Below are 17,254 nucleotides of genomic sequence, written 5' to 3' on the forward strand. Positions count from 1 at the left end.
ATTATTGGAGCTACTGCCAACAAGCTTGCTGGTCTCAATTCCACCCCAGTGTCACAATGATGTCGACAATGGGCAACGGGCACCAAGAATACGGTCCTGACTGTCGGGTGCCCATGCAACGAGTACCGCGCTCTCGTCTCGTCTCGTCTCGTCTCCCGCCTCCAGGCCCACGTTAGGGACTGTGCTTTGCTGTGCTGTGCTGTGCTGTGCTGTGTTGCGTTGTGCTGCCTCTGGACTCACTGCTGGGTCGGAAGCAGTTGAGGAGAGCCGGGTCGAGATCTCCTGTGCCTGCCTGCCCTGCCCTGCCCTGCCCTGCCCTGCCCTGCCTTGCCTTGCCTTGCCTTGCCTTGCCTTGCCTTGCCTTGCTTTACACTGGCCCTGGCTCGAGGGCTTCAGTGCCTCTGGCTGATCAGTGGTCACGCCGTTTCCTCCTTCAGTCTCTCCCCTGTTGCTGGTCTCGATTCGGCGCGCACGGCTGGCGGTTTGGCAGACGGCCTGGCCCAGACAGGCGAAGCGTGTAGCGCACACGTCGAAACGGGGAGGCTGATCTGAAGATTATTTTGGCCGTGCACTCTGGGCCAGTGGCCCTCTCTTGTGGAGGGGAAGCTTAAGTTGCGGCAACCAGGAGCCCGGAGAAGAGAAGCAAGGCCCCCTGACTGGCCCAAGCTGGTACTGGACGACGAGGTATCCCGATGAACTGGGGGCCTGTGGCCTGGGGCCAGCAATGGAACTACTACTCCGTATTGTACAGTACAGTACAGTAGGGCCAGGATCATGGATCATGGATCACGGATGCGGTGATGTGATGTGATGTGATGGGTGTGATCGTCCATCGTTGCTACCGTCGTGGCTCCCGCTAGCTCTCAACCCCAGCCGCCACAGGAGCTTCGCCGACCTGTCCTCCTCTGCGTCTGCTTCTGTGTCTGCATCCGCCCTCCACCGCCTTTGCTTTTGCAGTGCGATCGACCAGCCTGCCGGGAAACTCCTTGGAGCAGCTGAGTGCTGGTGTCGTGTCGTGTCGTGTGTGCTGAAGTGGTGTGCAGCGAGATATGATGCACAGGACTGTTGCTACTGTTCTTGTAAGTAGAGATGCGAACAGAAGAAGTTCACTCTTCGCCCCGAAAAGACTCTCTGCTCGGGAGTCATCGAGTCGTCCAGTCGCCTCAGGCCACGCCGGTGCCTGCCTCTGCCTCTAAACTCAACGTCGACATCACAATTACGCAAAAACGCAACAACGCAACAACGCAACAACGCAACAAAGTTTCGGGCCAGAGCCAGGTACGAAGCAAAGTCTAATCCGAATTTCAAGCACGAGAAATGACGACTTTCCCCAACACGGGGGAGCATCGTTGGTCTGCTGTTCCTTTTGGCCTCTCCCCCTGTGCGGCGCCCCAGAGATCCAATCTCCAGCTTGGACCACCAACGTTGCGATCGCCCGGATTCTTGGGAGCGGAGAGAACCGTCGTTGTTCTCCGGACATGGCTCCCCGTTCTTCGCCTGGAAGCGCCCAAGGGGCTTGCCGGTTCGGTGCAAGCCGGATCTTTGCATTGGAGATGACTTCTTTCCCCTCCAGTCTTCAATTTCTGCCCCGCAAGTCCAGGTTGGGGTCTATTGTTGCTCATGCCATGCGTCTCGCAGTTATTGCTTTCGGGGACATGTGCCACGATCTTCTTCAGCATCCCATAAGATTGAAACGATATTCTTGGGCACTTGGCCTGGCAAGATAATGGATGGCCTTCTCCGTGCTCGGATGTCCGTTCTATGCTACGGATCGGCGCGGTAATCAGCAAATAAATCGAAGTACTTGCTGCCTGCTATCAAGAGGATCTGCACTTGTCAATAACCCCACGAGTCCACGACGAGCAGACAAGATAGAGTACCACGCCATCATGTGCTGGAAAATCTTCCGTTCAGCGCCCAGCCTAAGATCTCGAAAATCTACATTTTAAGGTTTATCATTGAGATCACGCGTTGGAGCACTAACAAAGCTCTGCTAGATTCGCAGAGCTTGATCGCATTCATTTTCCAATTCTAATCATCAGTTGTCAATCTTGGTGATTAATAGCGGCAGAAGTTACTGAGTAGGAGCGGACTCGGTAACATCATCTTCATATCCTTACTATTCTCGCCCCGAACCACTGCGTTGGATGCGGAAGCTTCCATGTTCTGTGCGACCACCAGCTCCTGGTGCTCATCATACTTTCCCCATTACATACCGTTGCATATGAGAATTGCGAGTTGAGGCCAACGTCGAGAGCAAATTAGCATTTAAACATTGCCCTACGTTAATCTCACCCAGTAGATATTCTTAGGGCCTGCCTTGACTTTCGAGCACTCCCAGCTCCTCGGATCTTGACATGCATAAGCTTTCGAATCGAGGGTCAAGATGTACAGCAGTCTGGACATGTCACGGACTTTTTCGATCAATAATAAAACGCATCAGGGGACGTTTGGTGGAGTAGTACTATAGTTGCTCATAGTTGGCATGCTTCGCTGCAGGGTAGGGGCTGGTCCAATAATGCTTGATGTTGTACAGAGGTCATGTCGTGTCTCGTCGTTGACCCATCTCACCGGATTTCAGGTCGGCGAGGTGAAAATCCTTGTTCACAGGCCCTTGTCGTTCATTCAATCTGTTGGGACTGATGAGCAGTCACCGTTCAGTCCAAGGCTTTCTAGTGTTGTCAACTTGTCGTAACCTGGCCTGCCTGCACCGTTTCTGTTTCTGTTGGCCAAGGGGCCGAGGAAATGAGCGCAGCGTGAAGGGCATGACAGACGGGGAATCCGAACTTTGCAGTACTGTACAATGCTGCTGTTGTTGATATGTCATTAGTGTACGCGGGGATATCGCAAGTCTCTGGAGACTGCGACGGCTATTTGAGATGAAGTCGTTGTCTCCGCGAATGACCGCCTTGCTATCCCTGAACCCGACCCTGGCCCTGCGGTGGCCCGACTCACCTATGCTCCACTCCACATCCTTGAAGCAATCCATGATTGCTCCCGCAGGTGATCTTCCAGATCGGACAAGGGTAAAGCGAGATGTTCATGGCTCAGGCTCAAGCTCAGGCTCAGGCTCAGGCTCAGGCTCAGGCTCAGGCTCAGGCTCACAAGCCCCCATAACAGCATGTCCATGTGCTGGACTGGAGTGTTGGAGAGCGAGGCTCACAGTTTCGCGCAGAATTGAAGCGCTGTCAACAGTACGCTTTCCTGCAATGGTCCTCGCTGTATTGGCTTTTGAGCCTTCCCGGGACCTGCCATTGAACGAACGACGTATTTAATTGCAAATTTGGAAGTGCGGCGGTGGGGAGATCTGCGATCTGGCGAAATTCGACGATGCACTGTATCTTGTCTTCTTCCTCTCGTTCGCCGCACCCATGTATGAACGTTCTCCGCATATCCAAAAAAGTAATTTGGCGTTGGCGCATAACGCTAATCAAGATGCACGGGAACCGATCAGCGACCCAACAGACAGCGATACATCACAAGTCAATCTAAAGCCGTTGAAGCCTGCGCGGAAACGCGGGTTTGATCAGGCCTGCCCAAAAGCAAGCAAAGCTGTAGCTGCTCAATGTGCCCTTTTATGAAGGTCCAAAGGACGCAAATGCAGGGGCTGGTCCTGGTTTTGTGGGAATAATGAATGGTCCAGTGGACCCAGCACTGGGGTTCAGAAACGTTGATGTGTTGAAGCAACATGGGCGGCTGCAGATGGCGACGAATAGTTCGCAGAATGAGCCAATCAAGGGGAATTTCAACAATAGGCCCTTGACTCGCGGTGATCTTTTCATCCTCTTTTCCGAAGAGTAGGTACTTGACGCATCTTTTAAAGAATCCTCTGAGAATAAAGACGCGACATTGTCCTGCAAACGGCAATGCCCTCCTTGGTACCTCACAGCTGCTCTGCTCCTCTGATCCCGCGAGTTTCTCTGCTGCTCTAGTAGTCACTGACTGTTCAGCTGGCCAGCATCTCGAGTCACGACTAAGGCGGTATTTGGAATTGGCGGGTGGAAGCTTGTTCCTTGTCAGTCGCCCGCCCGTCGCGATCCTCGAGATTCTGGTGGGGGACGGGGAGCGATCCCGCTCAGACTCTGTTGGCTAACGTTCACTAGCCCGCCCTGCTAACTGTCACACATGAGTGCGAGGAATCTAAAAGACGAACGAGCGACATGGGCATCACGCTCCGCATAAGCCACGGGGCCAAGGGTTCGAAAGGAGGGGCGAGCCGAGATTGTGTAGAGTGGTTGTGCTGCTTTCTGAGCGACCCGGAGAAGTGTAAACTAAGCAAGATCAGGCACGCAGGTTTCGTTGCAAGACTTGAAATTGCAGCTTCTCAGCTCCCAGGCTCAGGATTGGGGACTGGGAACATGCCTACTCCAGGGCCCTATTCCACTTCATTGTTTACCGGGGGAAGGGCATCTCCCGAGTCGATGGAGACTTTCGCTGGTCTACGCATCGTAATGGGGTTTGTTTTTCTGCCAGCTTGTTACAGTCAGAGGCGAAAGATTTGGATACAAGGACCGGGTCGGACCCTGGCCCAGAAGGAGATCAGTAGCGTATCATCGTGGATCACTCATCATCTAACGTGCTCTTGTACATGTACCCGGCTGCTGGTAACTTCTAGACCGAATTTGTTTCAAGCGCTGCAATCCTCACCAAGAGGCGGCATCTGACTTCAACCTTGCAGGCTCCTATCCTCCACAACCTGAGCATATCAAAACGCGCCCGAATTTGCGCAAATGCTGTAGTGCTTCCGGGGACTGTTCTCACACAAGTGTGGGGCCGCCGGAGCTGGAGGAGGAAACAGGGCTACAGAGCTATTCTTAGTGCTCCCCCAGTATGGAAAGTTCCCATTGCTCGGGTGGCCCTGGAAGCAATAGTAATATCACGGGCTTGATAAACTCCCAGGACTGCTGGTATGCTGGCCGCACATCAACGCCATGTTCGCATCTGCACAGCTGAGGATCCCCCTTCTTGCGGCTGGTGCTCACCAATGAGGGGGCAGTTCGGTTCTGTTTCAGGGTTTGCTGCTGGGTGGCCGCCGCCGCCGCTGCCGCGGCTGCCAAACAACTATCTCAAACGGAACTGCAAGCCTCGATGCTGTTGAAGAAAGGCCTCGTGCATGGTGTGGATCCGGCACAATGGAAAAGGGAGCGGGGTCACCGATGCGGGCCGTTGAAGCAGCGGCACTGCGGCAGGTTTGCAAATGCAAGACAAGCGTGAGCCAGGCGGTGGAAGTCTGAGAGGTGGAGGAGAAGGTTGTGTCTGTGTCCAGGAGGTCCTGAGTACTGTACTTAGTAAGTGCGTGCTGAGTGCTGAGTGCATTGTTGCAGTAGCGAACGGGAGCGCAGGACTCGTTGCAGAGCGCGGTGATTCGACGACGCAGCGAGAATCGAGTTCAGGCGAGTCAGTTCAGGGGTAGGGGAGAGGGGGAGGCGCCAGCCAAAACCAAAAGCCACACCTGGACACCCCCCCTGTCAGCCCCAGGCCTCATTTGGCGATATTTAACGACTGGTGGCGTGCGTTGGAGCCAGCCTTGTCCGCATCTGAGCATTCCCTCGATATGCGCGATCTTCATACTCCGTAGTTCACTCCAGGAATACCAAAAAATCCAAAATAGAGTCTTTTGCACTCCTGGCCCCTGAACTTCGTGCGTTCGATTGCCCCGAATCCCCGACCAGCTGAGGGCGCGAGATTGAGCAGGCCGTTGCCGTTGCCTGTTGCCGTTGCCGTGCTAGATATATTGAATGTACGGAGCATTGCTGGCCCGCTCCTGGCCACCACGGCCTGATCAGCACGCACATGAGAACAGTGAGCCTGCTATAGCTGCTGCTGCTCCTGCTGCTCCTGCTGCTCCTGCTCCTGCTGCTCTTGCTGCTCCAAGGCGTCGCTCTCTTTGTCAATCATGATCCATGATGAGCCCGTACAGAAGTCAGAGCGTGAGACGGACGGATCGGACCCCCCTGTCGGGCATATATCCAGAAGCAGGAGGACAACGGCGGCGGGAAGATCGCCATGATTTTCGGCCAACATCTCGCCAATCTCATAAACGGCCGCCAAGCTAGTCCCTCCAGAGCCAGCGCGACGGCTAGGAGGGATCAGGTGCAATACTGGTATCGATCGTCCTTACTGTACAGTACCGGTACAGCTCCCGGGGTCGCGACTTGCGCTGCTGCGCAGCTGTAGGGCCAGCAAGCCGCCTCACATACTGCAGTATCTGCTGTATCTCACCCGTTCAGCAACTAGCTGGCAGCTCAACGGGCCGAAGACTACTGTAATGACCGCGAGATCTGACGTCTCTTGCTTCCCTGTACGCACTAAAAAACCTTGCCCAATGTAGATCCGCAACGCGTACGGTACACCTCCCCTGGATCCTCACGAGTAAGTAATTTACTTGATGCGCCGAGTCAAGAAGCTGCGGGTGACAAGTCCAACTGCCCTCCTCCCCGCTCCGACGATCCGATCGGCAAGCCCTAATTCCACCAGACCACCGCTTTCAGGCCGTTGGTACTGTCCCGTACAGTACAATGCGACTTTTACCCCCCAACACCGTCTCCCGAATCTTGAGATGCCCTAGGTGGTCGCTCCCGGCAATAGCCTATGATTGGTCATCTTACGAGAACGCCTCTTGTCTGAGTTTGGACTTCCAGTGCCAGTGGTGTCTTCGGGGGTTTTGACGGCCCGCTGCTGGAAGGGAGCCAAAGAGCCCTGCTTGTGCAATCGAAATCGTGGCACGAACACTCAAACAAAGAGCCGCCGATGGGCACACATGAATGAATAGGCTTCGACCCATCATGGCGTTATTCGCGAGTGTGGCGCTGAGCCGCTCTCTGGAGGCAAAGGAAAGCTCAAGAGTCAAGACATGTTTCCAGCCCTGTGAGTCTGTCTTGGTGACCAGGCGGTGCGCGCTGTTTTGTTGGATCTGCATCGAGCTTCACAACGAGATAGTGTTGAGTTGGTGTCACACAAAGGCTCAAGTGTGTTGTTATATGAAACTTGCAATTGAGTCTGTTAAAGGTAACTTCAGACGGAAATCCACTTGATGCTGGAAGCTCCTGCATTCACCGCTTGACGAGAGAGAGCTTGGGAGATCGGCCATCAACCACCTCGATCGAATAAGAGACGTTTTGCTTCTGAAGCCAATAGCAGAACGAACCCATCTGCAGCCTCTGGCTTTTCATTTGCTCAAACTTGAAACCGGATCATTCGGGGCGCATCCTGACGATACGCTGTCTTGCAACCCACCACATCTGCATCGCGAGGTCTCGAATCACCTCAGACATTGACAAGTCCACAGCCCAACAAAAGCAATGTTGATCTGAGCCCACCACTTGAAGCCCTCATGAGATTGGTGCTTGCAAGTAGCAGCGCTGAGAAGCCACACATTCCCACATCGTCTTTGTTTCAAAACACGTTGCGATCCAATGCACGTCACGTATCGAGTTTCCTTCAAAGCTTCCACCAACCGTGATGCGGCTTTGCAACTGCCACTAAAACTTTCTCTTGTTCTTCCAGCTCCCTCTCCTGACAGTCCTCGATCGCCACGCCGTTCGCAAACTGCACCACGACAAAGTCGATTGGATTCCGGCCGATCACCACCATGGGGGCATGCCACGTCCCTGCCCCGTACGTGACAGCTTGGGCACCATTGGCCACGAAGGCGCGAATGTTCTTCAGATCTGGTAAGCCTCTTCCGGGCAAACGGCCGTTGGTTTGAGTCCGGGTTGGAATCGGAAGTCCTTCATCGGAGGATGATGGAGATAAACTTGGTGCAACAATGACGAGGTAACGAGCTTTGTGCGCTTCAGATGAGGACAACCCAAGTGGAATGAAAGTCTGAGTGGTAAAAGGATGCCGCTCAAGTATTTTGACTGGAAATTTGCCGGCTTCGCCCCCGTGCTGGCTCGGCAGCAGTGGCCTCGGGGCGCAAACAAACATGTTCATGACTGCCTTGGCTGGCTCATGACTTGGAGCAGAGCCATACAGGTCAACCATATGTGTGACATCCAGGTACTTGAGTGCGCTGCCTTGGTTTGCCTGTACAGCATTCGGCGGGAAACTGCTGATCTGCAAAGATGGGATGAGCGACGGGGCTGGGTTTTCTATAACTGTTCCGAAGTCCGCAAAAGGTTTTTGAGACAGGACTTCAGCTTCAATGGCCCGATGAGCGACTGGGATGGTGACAGGTAATCCCATTCTGCCGAGTTTGCCTCAAGCCGTAGGCTGAATTGTTGGGATGCCGAGTTCTCAACTCACGGCCTCACAATTTGGAGGTGTGCAGGCCACAATCCAGGTCACATGTGCAAAGAAGGGCAACCCACACACCACGCAACCGCTCAATCCCGAATTTAACCACAACAACACAGCAGTTTAGAGAGACTGGCATTATTTACAGGTTCTTCGGAGTATTCTTTTTGATCTGTGAGGTGTTCAGAACTTTCTGAGCGCTTTGAGGAAAACTCGATTTTTTGGTGTTAGACGTTTGTTTGGCTGCTGGCCTCCCATTGTCACCCCCTTTTTCCTCAAGCGAAGTATTGTTGTGTTGTACTATTGTGACCTTTGAAAGAGAATTGTGCATTTGGCACAATGCAGATCCACAATACCAACATCAGTCTTTGGCTTTCAATTATAACATCATGATGGCTCCTATTGTCAACATGAGCTACTCAATGATTCCCCTCGTTGCTTTCCATCCATCCTCCTCCTTCTTTTCCATTTACATTATTCAAGAAGTCTCTTCGTTCCACGCAGGCTGTCGAAGAAATCTTCTTTTGCTTGACGGAAAATTCTTCTTGTTCGCCCAATACATCTCGAATCTTGGCAGTCAACCAAGAAACTCTTTCGAAAATCTTTGTCTCTCGTGTTCCTGCGGCCAAGCAGTTCAAGATGTCTTCTCCAGGCCCTCCAAAACCTCCGGGTCAGCGCGGACATTGGCTCCTTCCTTCTACGATACGACCAGAAGATATTAGCGGTCTCGCAAACTTTGCCGAAGCAACTACTCATCCGCCGACGTCTGGTTGCTGGGGCAGAGTTCGCTGCGAGTGTCCTGTCAACCCGTATGACGAAACTCCAGAAGAGTGGGAAGAGCGCGTCTTCAATTGTCTTTGGGGACAAATCAATGAAGATACAGGTGTCCAGAGCAGGGAAGGCGATGATCTCTCTGGCCATGGTGTCTTGCCCAATTTCGGATTGTTCTCGGCAATGACCTACACTGATGAAACATATGAGGATGAGGAAGGATATGAGGAGGATTCGGCCGAGAGTCAAGCAGAAGCAGCTGGAGATGGGGAAACGTATAAAGAGGACTCGGTCGTGGCTCATGCAGCAGCAGAAGGAAATGAGGAAGCATCGGATTCGGAATGTGAGAGTGAGAAACCACAGCGAAGCTCGGCACCCAAGACCGGGGTTCAGCGAGTACACGCAAACAGGGATGTGGAGTCTGAGAGCGACAATTCGGCATACCACGAAGACGAATACGAAGCATTCGATTCAGACGAGGAGAGCAGGCCAACCATTCCAGCACAAGCAGCACCAGTTCAGCCTCAATCAACTGGTTCTGATAATGCAGATCAGATTAAAGACATAGCCCTCGCTTTGTTTGATGGTAATCAGCGGAAAGCAGCCGCATGGCTCAAATCTCAGGGGCAGTTTGAAAACGAGGCTTACTGGTCTCGATCAAACTCTAGTACCAAGAACTCTGGCACTGGCCCACCTGTTCCACCTTCCAAGAAAACCCAACGCGGGGAGGAACCTGCCTCAAAACAGCCACCCATTCGCAGATTCCAAGGCCCATCCCACGCCACCTTGCCCCCATCGACCCTATCTACGACGCACAAATCCATGGATAATTCAAACAAGAGAAAGAAAACCGCGGGAATCGATGACGATCTCGACGTTGACGTTTACCAGCCACCGTCCAAGAAAGGCAAGGGTATGTTTGGTCATGTCCCGAAATCACCAGCACAGGGCCTTGGCGATCTCGATGCTTCACACAAGAGAAAGAAAAACCCGGAATTCGAGGCCGATCTCGATGATAGCATCTATCAGCCACAGCCCAAGAGAGGCAAGGACATGTTCGGTGGTTTCACTAAGTTACCAGCAGAAGGGTTCGGCGGAGCAAACAGTGGTCCTAGCGCTAAACAATCAACCAAGAAAGCCCGTCGTGCTCCAGCGGCATCACAGAACGCTATGGAGACCATTCCAGGATCCACATGGCCAAAGTCGGAGGGAGACGAGTTGAACAGACTCCTCCGAGCCCGGAGAGATTTCGAGAGGACTCACAACATTGCCCCCTGGCTAGACGGAAAGCTTTTTGGGATGCTGAGCGAACGACTCCAACAGGTCACGCGCCGAGAGAAGCCTAGAACCTTGAATGCCTGCAAGAACTTCTGGAATAGGTACGGCAGATTCTACTACGATTGTGACGAGCGAGGTAAGAAGAAGAGGTCCGAATCGAAAGTGACATCGGCACAATCTTCGAAGAAGGTGCAGAAAGCAAAGCAGCATACGATGACCGCAAAGAGCAAGAGCAAGAGCAAGAGCAAGAGCAAGAAAAAGAGCAAGACCGAGACTGAGACCGAGACTAAGCAAGAGGAACGGGAAAGCGATGCTGAGGAGTCTGATCACTATGGGGGTGCAGATGAGGAGTGATGGGGTACATTAGGATCTGGAGAGAAGCAAAGATGATGAAACGTGGGAACGAGAAATGTTTGGAGGTGGGTTGGTTTCTTGACTGGGGCAGGGGGAGTAGGGTTTCCTGGAAGATGTGGCTGACTACGTAAGCCGCTAAGTGATGAGGCTGCTTGGGGGCAACTTCACTTGATACAACATCAGACTTGCTTTGTCACTTTTCATTCTCCAAGTTGATGCGATACAGACTATCACTTAGTTTCCATCAATCGAATCGAATTTCTTCATTGATACTTGTGCCCTTCTCAAAAGCGATGGCTGATATTTCGTCTGGAAATCTTTGAGCCACCTTCGGAACTCTGCCTTCCCACCCAGCCTAAACCCAACTTCGAGCCAATGCACAACCATCCTGCTCACCCATCCTTCAACCTCACCCGCTCACCCATTCACGATGGCTGACATGGATATTGAGATGGATCTCGACATCGGCTATACCGAAGAAGAGCTGGCCGTTCCTGACATTGAACTATCTGTCAGTCCCGGACCCGAATATTAGCATGCAGTTGAAGCTGACATCCACGCAGACCGTTGCGCATGAAGCTACACCGATATTGAGCACCCCTAATGACACCACAGATGCAAACGCTCTCGAGCCCAGCCCGCACAAGGTTCACGTTCGCGGACTCGACAATCTCACCACCAAAGATGTTAGAGCATTTGCATCGCAGTACTTTGATTCGCACACACCTTCACATATCGAATGGATCGATGACACCTCCGCGAATGTGGTTTACGAGACTCCAGAGATTGCCCAGGAAGCACTGGTTGCGTTTGCTGCTATCCAGGTTGCAGATTTATTACAAATTCCCGTCTTACAAACTATTCCGGCCAGAGCATTTCCTCTACATCCACAAACGAACCTGCAGGTGCGACTTGCAGTTGTGGGAGACCGGAAGCAGGCAGGTGCCCGTGACCGTAGCCGCTTCTACCTCTTCAACCCAGAATACGACCCGGCGGAACGCCGAAAGCGAGCAGATTATAGAGGGGGCAGAAGATACAGAGACAGGGAAGATGGTGGGTATCGTAGCCAGCGATACGACGATCGCGAGCAAAAAAAGCGCGAGCGGGAGGCTGATTTCGACGCGAGTTTGTACGATGACGACGAAGGTGCAGTCGCAAAACGTTCCGCCAGGGATGCCAAAAACCAAGGATCATCATCGGGTAGCGAATCAAGAGGTCGAGAGTCCCGGAGGGTACGATTTGGCGGGGCAGCTGGCAAGGAGTTATTTCCCGAGCGTGTTGATGGGAGCAGTGGCAGACTACGAGATCGGAGTGCTTCTCCACTTCGTGAAAGTGATGGGGATCAAGACATGCGAGAGTCGCACGGCGCTCTTAGCAGGCGACAAGATACGGCAGCGTCTGCGAATCGACTCAAAGCACAGATGATAAAAGCTCGATTGAATGAGGCGAGTTCCATGAAGGAGCTTTTCCCGCAGAAAACGACCAGCCATCGCCGTTCCGGAGCATTTGATGCTGCTGATGAGACCGTCGCCGACTTGTTTGCCAACAAGATGCCAGTACCGTTCATGGATGGGAGCGGAGATGGTGGCCCAAGGGATACTCCATCACTGGCATCTAGAATTACAGGTAGAAGCTCCGGGAACGACCCATCTGTATTCAATATCCGCGGAACTGCGAAAGTACTCCCTGCTTCTGTCTTTAGTATCAAAGGAGCAGCTACATCGGGGCCAAGAGTCAAGGAGTTGTTTCCTTCCACGCTGGGGGACAACGCTGGCAAGGAGCTGTTTTCGGAGAGACTAAACGGACGGGGGGCCCAGAGGCAGAAGGCATCGGACTTGTTTTATTGAACATTGCAAAGGTGCTAAAGTTGGAAATCATCGGATACCATGCAATTCAGCAGTTGCATTTGCACCACCACCGGGGTTTAGATACCCACTTGTTGCAATGGGCGGTAATATCCACCCATTCGGTCGGTGCATCACAACGGAGTCTACCAAGGACGTCGCTTTTCTGGCATACCGCAATGGATTTTCTGCGATAGATAGGTTGAGAGCACTATCAAATACAAGTTATTCAGCGAGCAGGGGGGGTTCATTGTTTCTGACATCAAAGCTTTGTGATTGCGTACTTTGCGTCGCTCTGCCATGATCATGCTGCCTACGAAGGTTGTCGGACATCGACAGCTTTAAAACGGGAATTCTAAAAGTAATTCACTGTTTGAGTCGATCCAAGTAGCTCGGCGGTTCGATCTTGAACCCGAAACCAATCAATTTTTTATGCCATCTTCTAGTTTGCATGCAGGAGCGAGCCGGCGCTCTTTCCTCTTCCTTCCACTTCTTTTCTCGAGAGGGAACGCGTGCACCTTCGGCCGGTCTGACTCTTCGTTGGCATTTCACTTTGAATGACAGAGAAGCAAGATGGCAGATTGGTTGAGACCTGTTTTCGCCAGGACCAAAACTCCTGTCCCAAACTTTACTGACCGACAAAGCAGCTTCTCCGCCGACGACAAGAGCGAAGATGGAGACATATCGAGGCTACGGCCAACGTCCCGAGTTTCTTCCTATATGAACATCCGATCCAGCACGCCACCTATTCCTCAGACACCAGATTCCTTTGCAAACATTCGAAGCCCCGAGAGCGTGTACCACAAACCTTCAGTCGATCACATGGCCGAGACTCTCAAGGTCGTTATGATGAATCAAAGCTCGATGGACCCTGTTCCTATCGCTTACAATGCTTGTATTCTTCACGTCTTGGAAGCATATCAAGATTTGAGCACGGAATTAGTCAAGAAGGAGAACTTTCTCGAGGATTTAAAGCTGAGCCATACGAAGGATATCCATGACTTCGACGCTCTGGCTACTCAGTGGGAAATGAAAGAACGGGATTACAAAATCGAGATGAAGAAGCTAGAAGTCCTGTTGAGTCGGACGGAAGGTGGGATGGAGAAGGTGACGCTGGCGAGGAGTAAGAGTGCAGTTCACGGCTCTGGAGCAGCCGAGAGGATCAAGAGGGGCATCGGCACCATCAAAGAAAGGAATTCCGACCGTAACCATGAAGGTCAGTGATGGTTTTCCGACATTCCCTAAATTTGTCCTGACCTGAGCCATCAATTAGACAGCAAGGAAGACTTCACTGCAGATAAGACAGTTGGTAGAGATGCCACTGGTAAGACATTCAAATATCTTCCGTACTACCTGGCAATGCCTTACTGATCTGTAGATGCAGTGAAACCGTCGTTCCATCCTAGATTCAATGTTAGACCCCAAATCAATACACAAACCTCATTACATGGTGCAGGAGTGCCGGGGAAGCGCCAGTTCCATACCAATCTTCTTCGCTCGCGAGGATCGAGTGCCAGTCAAGATTCACTCACAACATTCGACCGGCCAACCCCTGAAACGCTTTCGAATCTGACAAAGTCCGAACTTGATGTATTCCAGCGACAACAAGTAGAAGGAGAGTATGCAATGGCTTCTGATTCGTCTACCTCGGGCCCGGATTCAAGCGCTCAATTTTCTCATGACGACGAGAAACCTTACCTGCAATCGCGAGTTGGGCTTGGAATTGACATCGACGAGAAGCCTCTTCCGAAAATCCCCTCCAATCAAGAGCCAAACAGGGCTAGGCGTACGGTCAGCGATTTTTGTGCTGCCGGATATCCACAATTCGATTCTGGCGGCGAGAGTGCGGAAATGTCTCCATTGGGGTTCTCATTCAAACCGGGAGATGATACGGGTATTCTCATTCAGAAGACGACCAGAGATTTGAATACGAAAAGTGCAGTGGGCATCAGAACTTACCAGCCGCGCAGCGCTACTTCCAGGGAACAATCCGAGGAATCATACACAAGTGCTCAGAGCGTAGAAGGATCGCAGCCTCCCAGGTCAGCGCCATTTGTTCACAAGTCCAAACTCCCAAGCAAGCCTGGCCGAGACCTACAAGAATCTGAGGCGTTAAAACGAGACGATTCAACCAGCAGTATCATTACCGCAGTACGTGGAGATTCTCGACGCAGCAGCGTTGACGGCTCAAGACATAGTAGTCAAGGCGCGCGACAGAGGTTGAACAGAAACTCGGGGAGCAACGAGGCTGTTACTGCAGCGATCCGAGCACTAGCCATTGCATCCGCAGGAACAAGGGGCTCGCCGAGGAAGGGTTCGAGCTCCAGAACCAGGGAAGGGAGTCTGAGGGGGGAGGAAAGTCCCAGGATTGACGAGGAAGAAGAAGTTTTAAATAAGGAGAGTCAGAAGGCGAGTTCTGCTCGGAGCGAGGTCTGAATCGTGATAGGAGAGCATGCAAATCCCGAGCCAAAGTCTGTCCGTATCTGAAAGCGACGCTTGCTTAAGTTCTGGGAATACATGTTAGAGTCTTTGCGAAGGAGAGAGTAGCGCAACAAATAAGACATGGAAATGAGATGAAGCAGGACAAAAACTGTGGTACGGCTTGGATGCTGTAATTTGAATTCGAGTGTCATAAGCCATCAATCTTGTGATATTGTTGTAAGTTTCAATGTCCCATTTCATTCCCCAAACACCCGTCTATCAATAATCATACCATAGGGATGTGACCTCACCCCCCTAGTCAACCCCTCTCCTAAAGAAACGCATGAATCTGGACCTCTGCTTCTCCGGCTCTTGGTAGGGTTCCAAGGGATAATACCTTTTGATCGGAAATTGGCCCGAGTCAAGCATGGCCGGCCGAGCCCATTTGTGCTCTGGAATCTCACCCAACTTCGTGCTGTCAGTCGCGAAAGACCTGATGGAGTTTCTATTGTCTATCTTAGCATGGCCAACGGGCGTCCTCCGCGATTGCGTGGTCACTCTTCCAGAGCTCGGTGGCGATGTTCGCTGTGTGGAGGTTAATGGTTTGGGGGAATGAGTTTTTGGTGATGAACGACGCGGAGTAGAGGGGCCAGAGGTTCCGGAGAATTTTGAATCGGAGGACAGCTTTCTTCCAGACTTTGGACGCACCCAACCGTCCGTGTTTGCCGGTCCAAGGGGCGTCAGTGAAAGGTCGGGAGCACTTTTCGAACGCGAGTGCTTTGAATGTCCAGTCGTCGACGACGAGGTCTTCCTTCTTCGCTGATGTGTTCGATGCTTGGCTAGAGGCCCCTCGGTCCCAGAAGGTATTAGAGCTAAGGAGCGCGAACGTCTATGGGATAGCTGCTCAAAAGTGTTGATTGCCTCCATTCGAGAGGCATTGGACAGATTGAGAAGCGCTTGATAGTCCGTGGAGGTGCTGCGTCCTCTGGTAAAGCGCTCAATAACGGAAACGAAACCAGCATTGAGACGGAAGAGGATCGAAGATAGCGATGAGTGTGCTTCGACTAGCAAAGAAGTTAGCTCTGGGCTACCTGCCAAGTGTCGATGATCTATTTGGTCATAAATCCCAGAGGAAACTCCTCGCCAACTTCCAGGTACTGCGTATAGCCCGTCAATCTGCACCAATCGATTGACCCGAGAGTTGAAGGGGGTTGGCAATGATAAGGAAAAACCAAGATATCACTTTGCGTGTGGATGAACGCCTCAGGGGGAAGAATGCATGCAGGAAAAATGTCTCACCATCCCCAACTGCAAACTCAGGCCCATGACGGGCGAGATTTCGCCCGTAAGCTTCCTTTACAGCAATTCTGTTCTTCTTCAAGGACTTGTTGAGATGGCTTTCTGCATTTTTCTTCGTTGGCTCAATCGGCAACTGCTCCCTTTTCCGCTTGCCTCGTTGGCTTTTGATGATGTCTAACCCATGGCCAAAAGCTTGAAGCAGAGCGAAGACGGCCTCGTGGAATTCGCCCATCATGACACGAGGGCTTGTAGGTGGATATAGGCCCCAGAGAGGCCCCTCCTCGATATATAATCAGGTTCAGTAGGCTGGCAGAGTCACAGCCTTGCCGATGGCTCTGGTCCTTCTGCGTCCTCGGACTCTCCTTGCAATCCGGCAATTACATTAGCCTCATCCCAAATGCAAAGCAACACGAATATTTGTGACAACAGAAGAGACGACAAAAAAATTAAGGCTTGTTGAGCATGATCTCGGGCGATATGCCTCGAGGATTCTCAGACCTGCCAATTGAGTGCCGCGGCTGCCTCTAAGCGCCCTGAGGTTGGTGTGCAGGTCTAGCAGGCCAATCACTGCACTCGACGGGAGTCTAGATCATGTTGCGCAAGGCGCACTGGGCCGACGGTGGGGTAGCATCAGAAAGCTTGTTGCTCAGTGGGAGCCGTGGTCGAACTATCAATCAATCACAAGATCTTGAGACTTCACTCGACGCCATACGGTCCTGTGCATTGCAGTGAGCGTGTTCCCAAGCTACCTTATGTGCATCTGCTCCTGGGCGGCAGTACGGAGCGGTCTGCATCTTCCTCGCCGTCCTTGGCCTCTCAGCAGGAAATCGATGTCTGGAGTTCCAAGTGAGCTACCATACGAGAGAAGCTTTCCACAAGAAGCTTGAGCAAGTCAATTAACGAACATGGGGCGGTAGAGTTTCTTTGCTTTCCACAAACCATACCATCTCGGCCAGAGCCCTGGTTGTTCCATGCTCGTTGACTGGTCTCTTCCACGAGTGGTATGCAGGAGAGGAGAGCAGTTGAGGTGCGCTCGGTGAAGGTTTTTT

General features: G+C 52.3%; 6 protein-coding genes across 6 annotated transcripts; 3 read left to right on the forward strand and 3 right to left on the reverse strand.

Annotated features, from left to right (window-relative positions):
* Window positions 1-209: 209 nt before the first annotated feature.
* Window positions 210-922, reverse strand: K444DRAFT_437825 (uncharacterized protein). The gene has a single exon (XM_024872815.1). The coding sequence runs from the start codon at window positions 774-776 to the stop codon at window positions 417-419; it is 360 nt and encodes a 119-aa protein (XP_024735062.1). The 5' UTR covers window positions 777-922; the 3' UTR covers window positions 210-416.
* Window positions 923-7,440: 6,518 nt separating this feature from the next.
* K444DRAFT_631213 (ureidoglycolate hydrolase) lies at window positions 7,441-8,187 on the reverse strand (the record flags this gene model as incomplete). Its single annotated transcript, XM_024883327.1, has 1 exon — window positions 7,441-8,187. The coding sequence occupies one exon, from the start codon at window positions 8,185-8,187 to the stop codon at window positions 7,441-7,443; it is 747 nt and encodes a 248-aa protein (XP_024735063.1).
* A 397-nt stretch (window positions 8,188-8,584) lies between these two features.
* On the forward strand, window positions 8,585-10,694 carry K444DRAFT_614425 (uncharacterized protein). Its single transcript, XM_024880529.1, has one exon. It carries the CDS (start codon window positions 8,878-8,880, stop codon window positions 10,639-10,641), a length of 1,764 nt encoding a protein of 587 aa, XP_024735064.1. The 5' UTR covers window positions 8,585-8,877; the 3' UTR covers window positions 10,642-10,694.
* Window positions 10,695-10,856: 162 nt separating this feature from the next.
* On the forward strand, window positions 10,857-12,773 carry K444DRAFT_437837 (uncharacterized protein). The gene is made up of 2 exons (XM_024872816.1): window positions 10,857-11,152; window positions 11,205-12,773. The coding sequence occupies exons 1-2, from the start codon at window positions 11,072-11,074 to the stop codon at window positions 12,486-12,488; spliced, it is 1,365 nt and encodes a 454-aa protein (XP_024735065.1). The 5' UTR covers window positions 10,857-11,071; the 3' UTR covers window positions 12,489-12,773.
* On the forward strand, window positions 12,774-15,071 carry K444DRAFT_437838 (uncharacterized protein). Its single transcript, XM_024872817.1, has 3 exons — window positions 12,774-13,701; window positions 13,759-13,809; window positions 13,870-15,071. The coding sequence occupies exons 1-3, from the start codon at window positions 13,059-13,061 to the stop codon at window positions 14,919-14,921; spliced, it is 1,746 nt and encodes a 581-aa protein (XP_024735066.1). The 5' UTR covers window positions 12,774-13,058; the 3' UTR covers window positions 14,922-15,071.
* Window positions 15,072-16,730, reverse strand: K444DRAFT_438039 (uncharacterized protein). Its single transcript, XM_024872818.1, has 2 exons — window positions 16,206-16,730; window positions 15,072-15,970 (listed from the first exon to the last, which is right to left on the reverse strand). Exons 1-2 carry the CDS (start codon window positions 16,438-16,440, stop codon window positions 15,222-15,224), a joined length of 984 nt encoding a protein of 327 aa, XP_024735067.1. The 5' UTR covers window positions 16,441-16,730; the 3' UTR covers window positions 15,072-15,221.
* Between the last annotated feature and the right edge of the window lie 524 nt (window positions 16,731-17,254).

Source organism: Hyaloscypha bicolor (genome assembly GCF_002865645.1).
Source record: "Hyaloscypha bicolor E unplaced genomic scaffold K444scaffold_98, whole genome shotgun sequence".
Taxonomy (NCBI): Eukaryota; Fungi; Ascomycota; class Leotiomycetes; order Helotiales; family Hyaloscyphaceae; genus Hyaloscypha; species Hyaloscypha bicolor.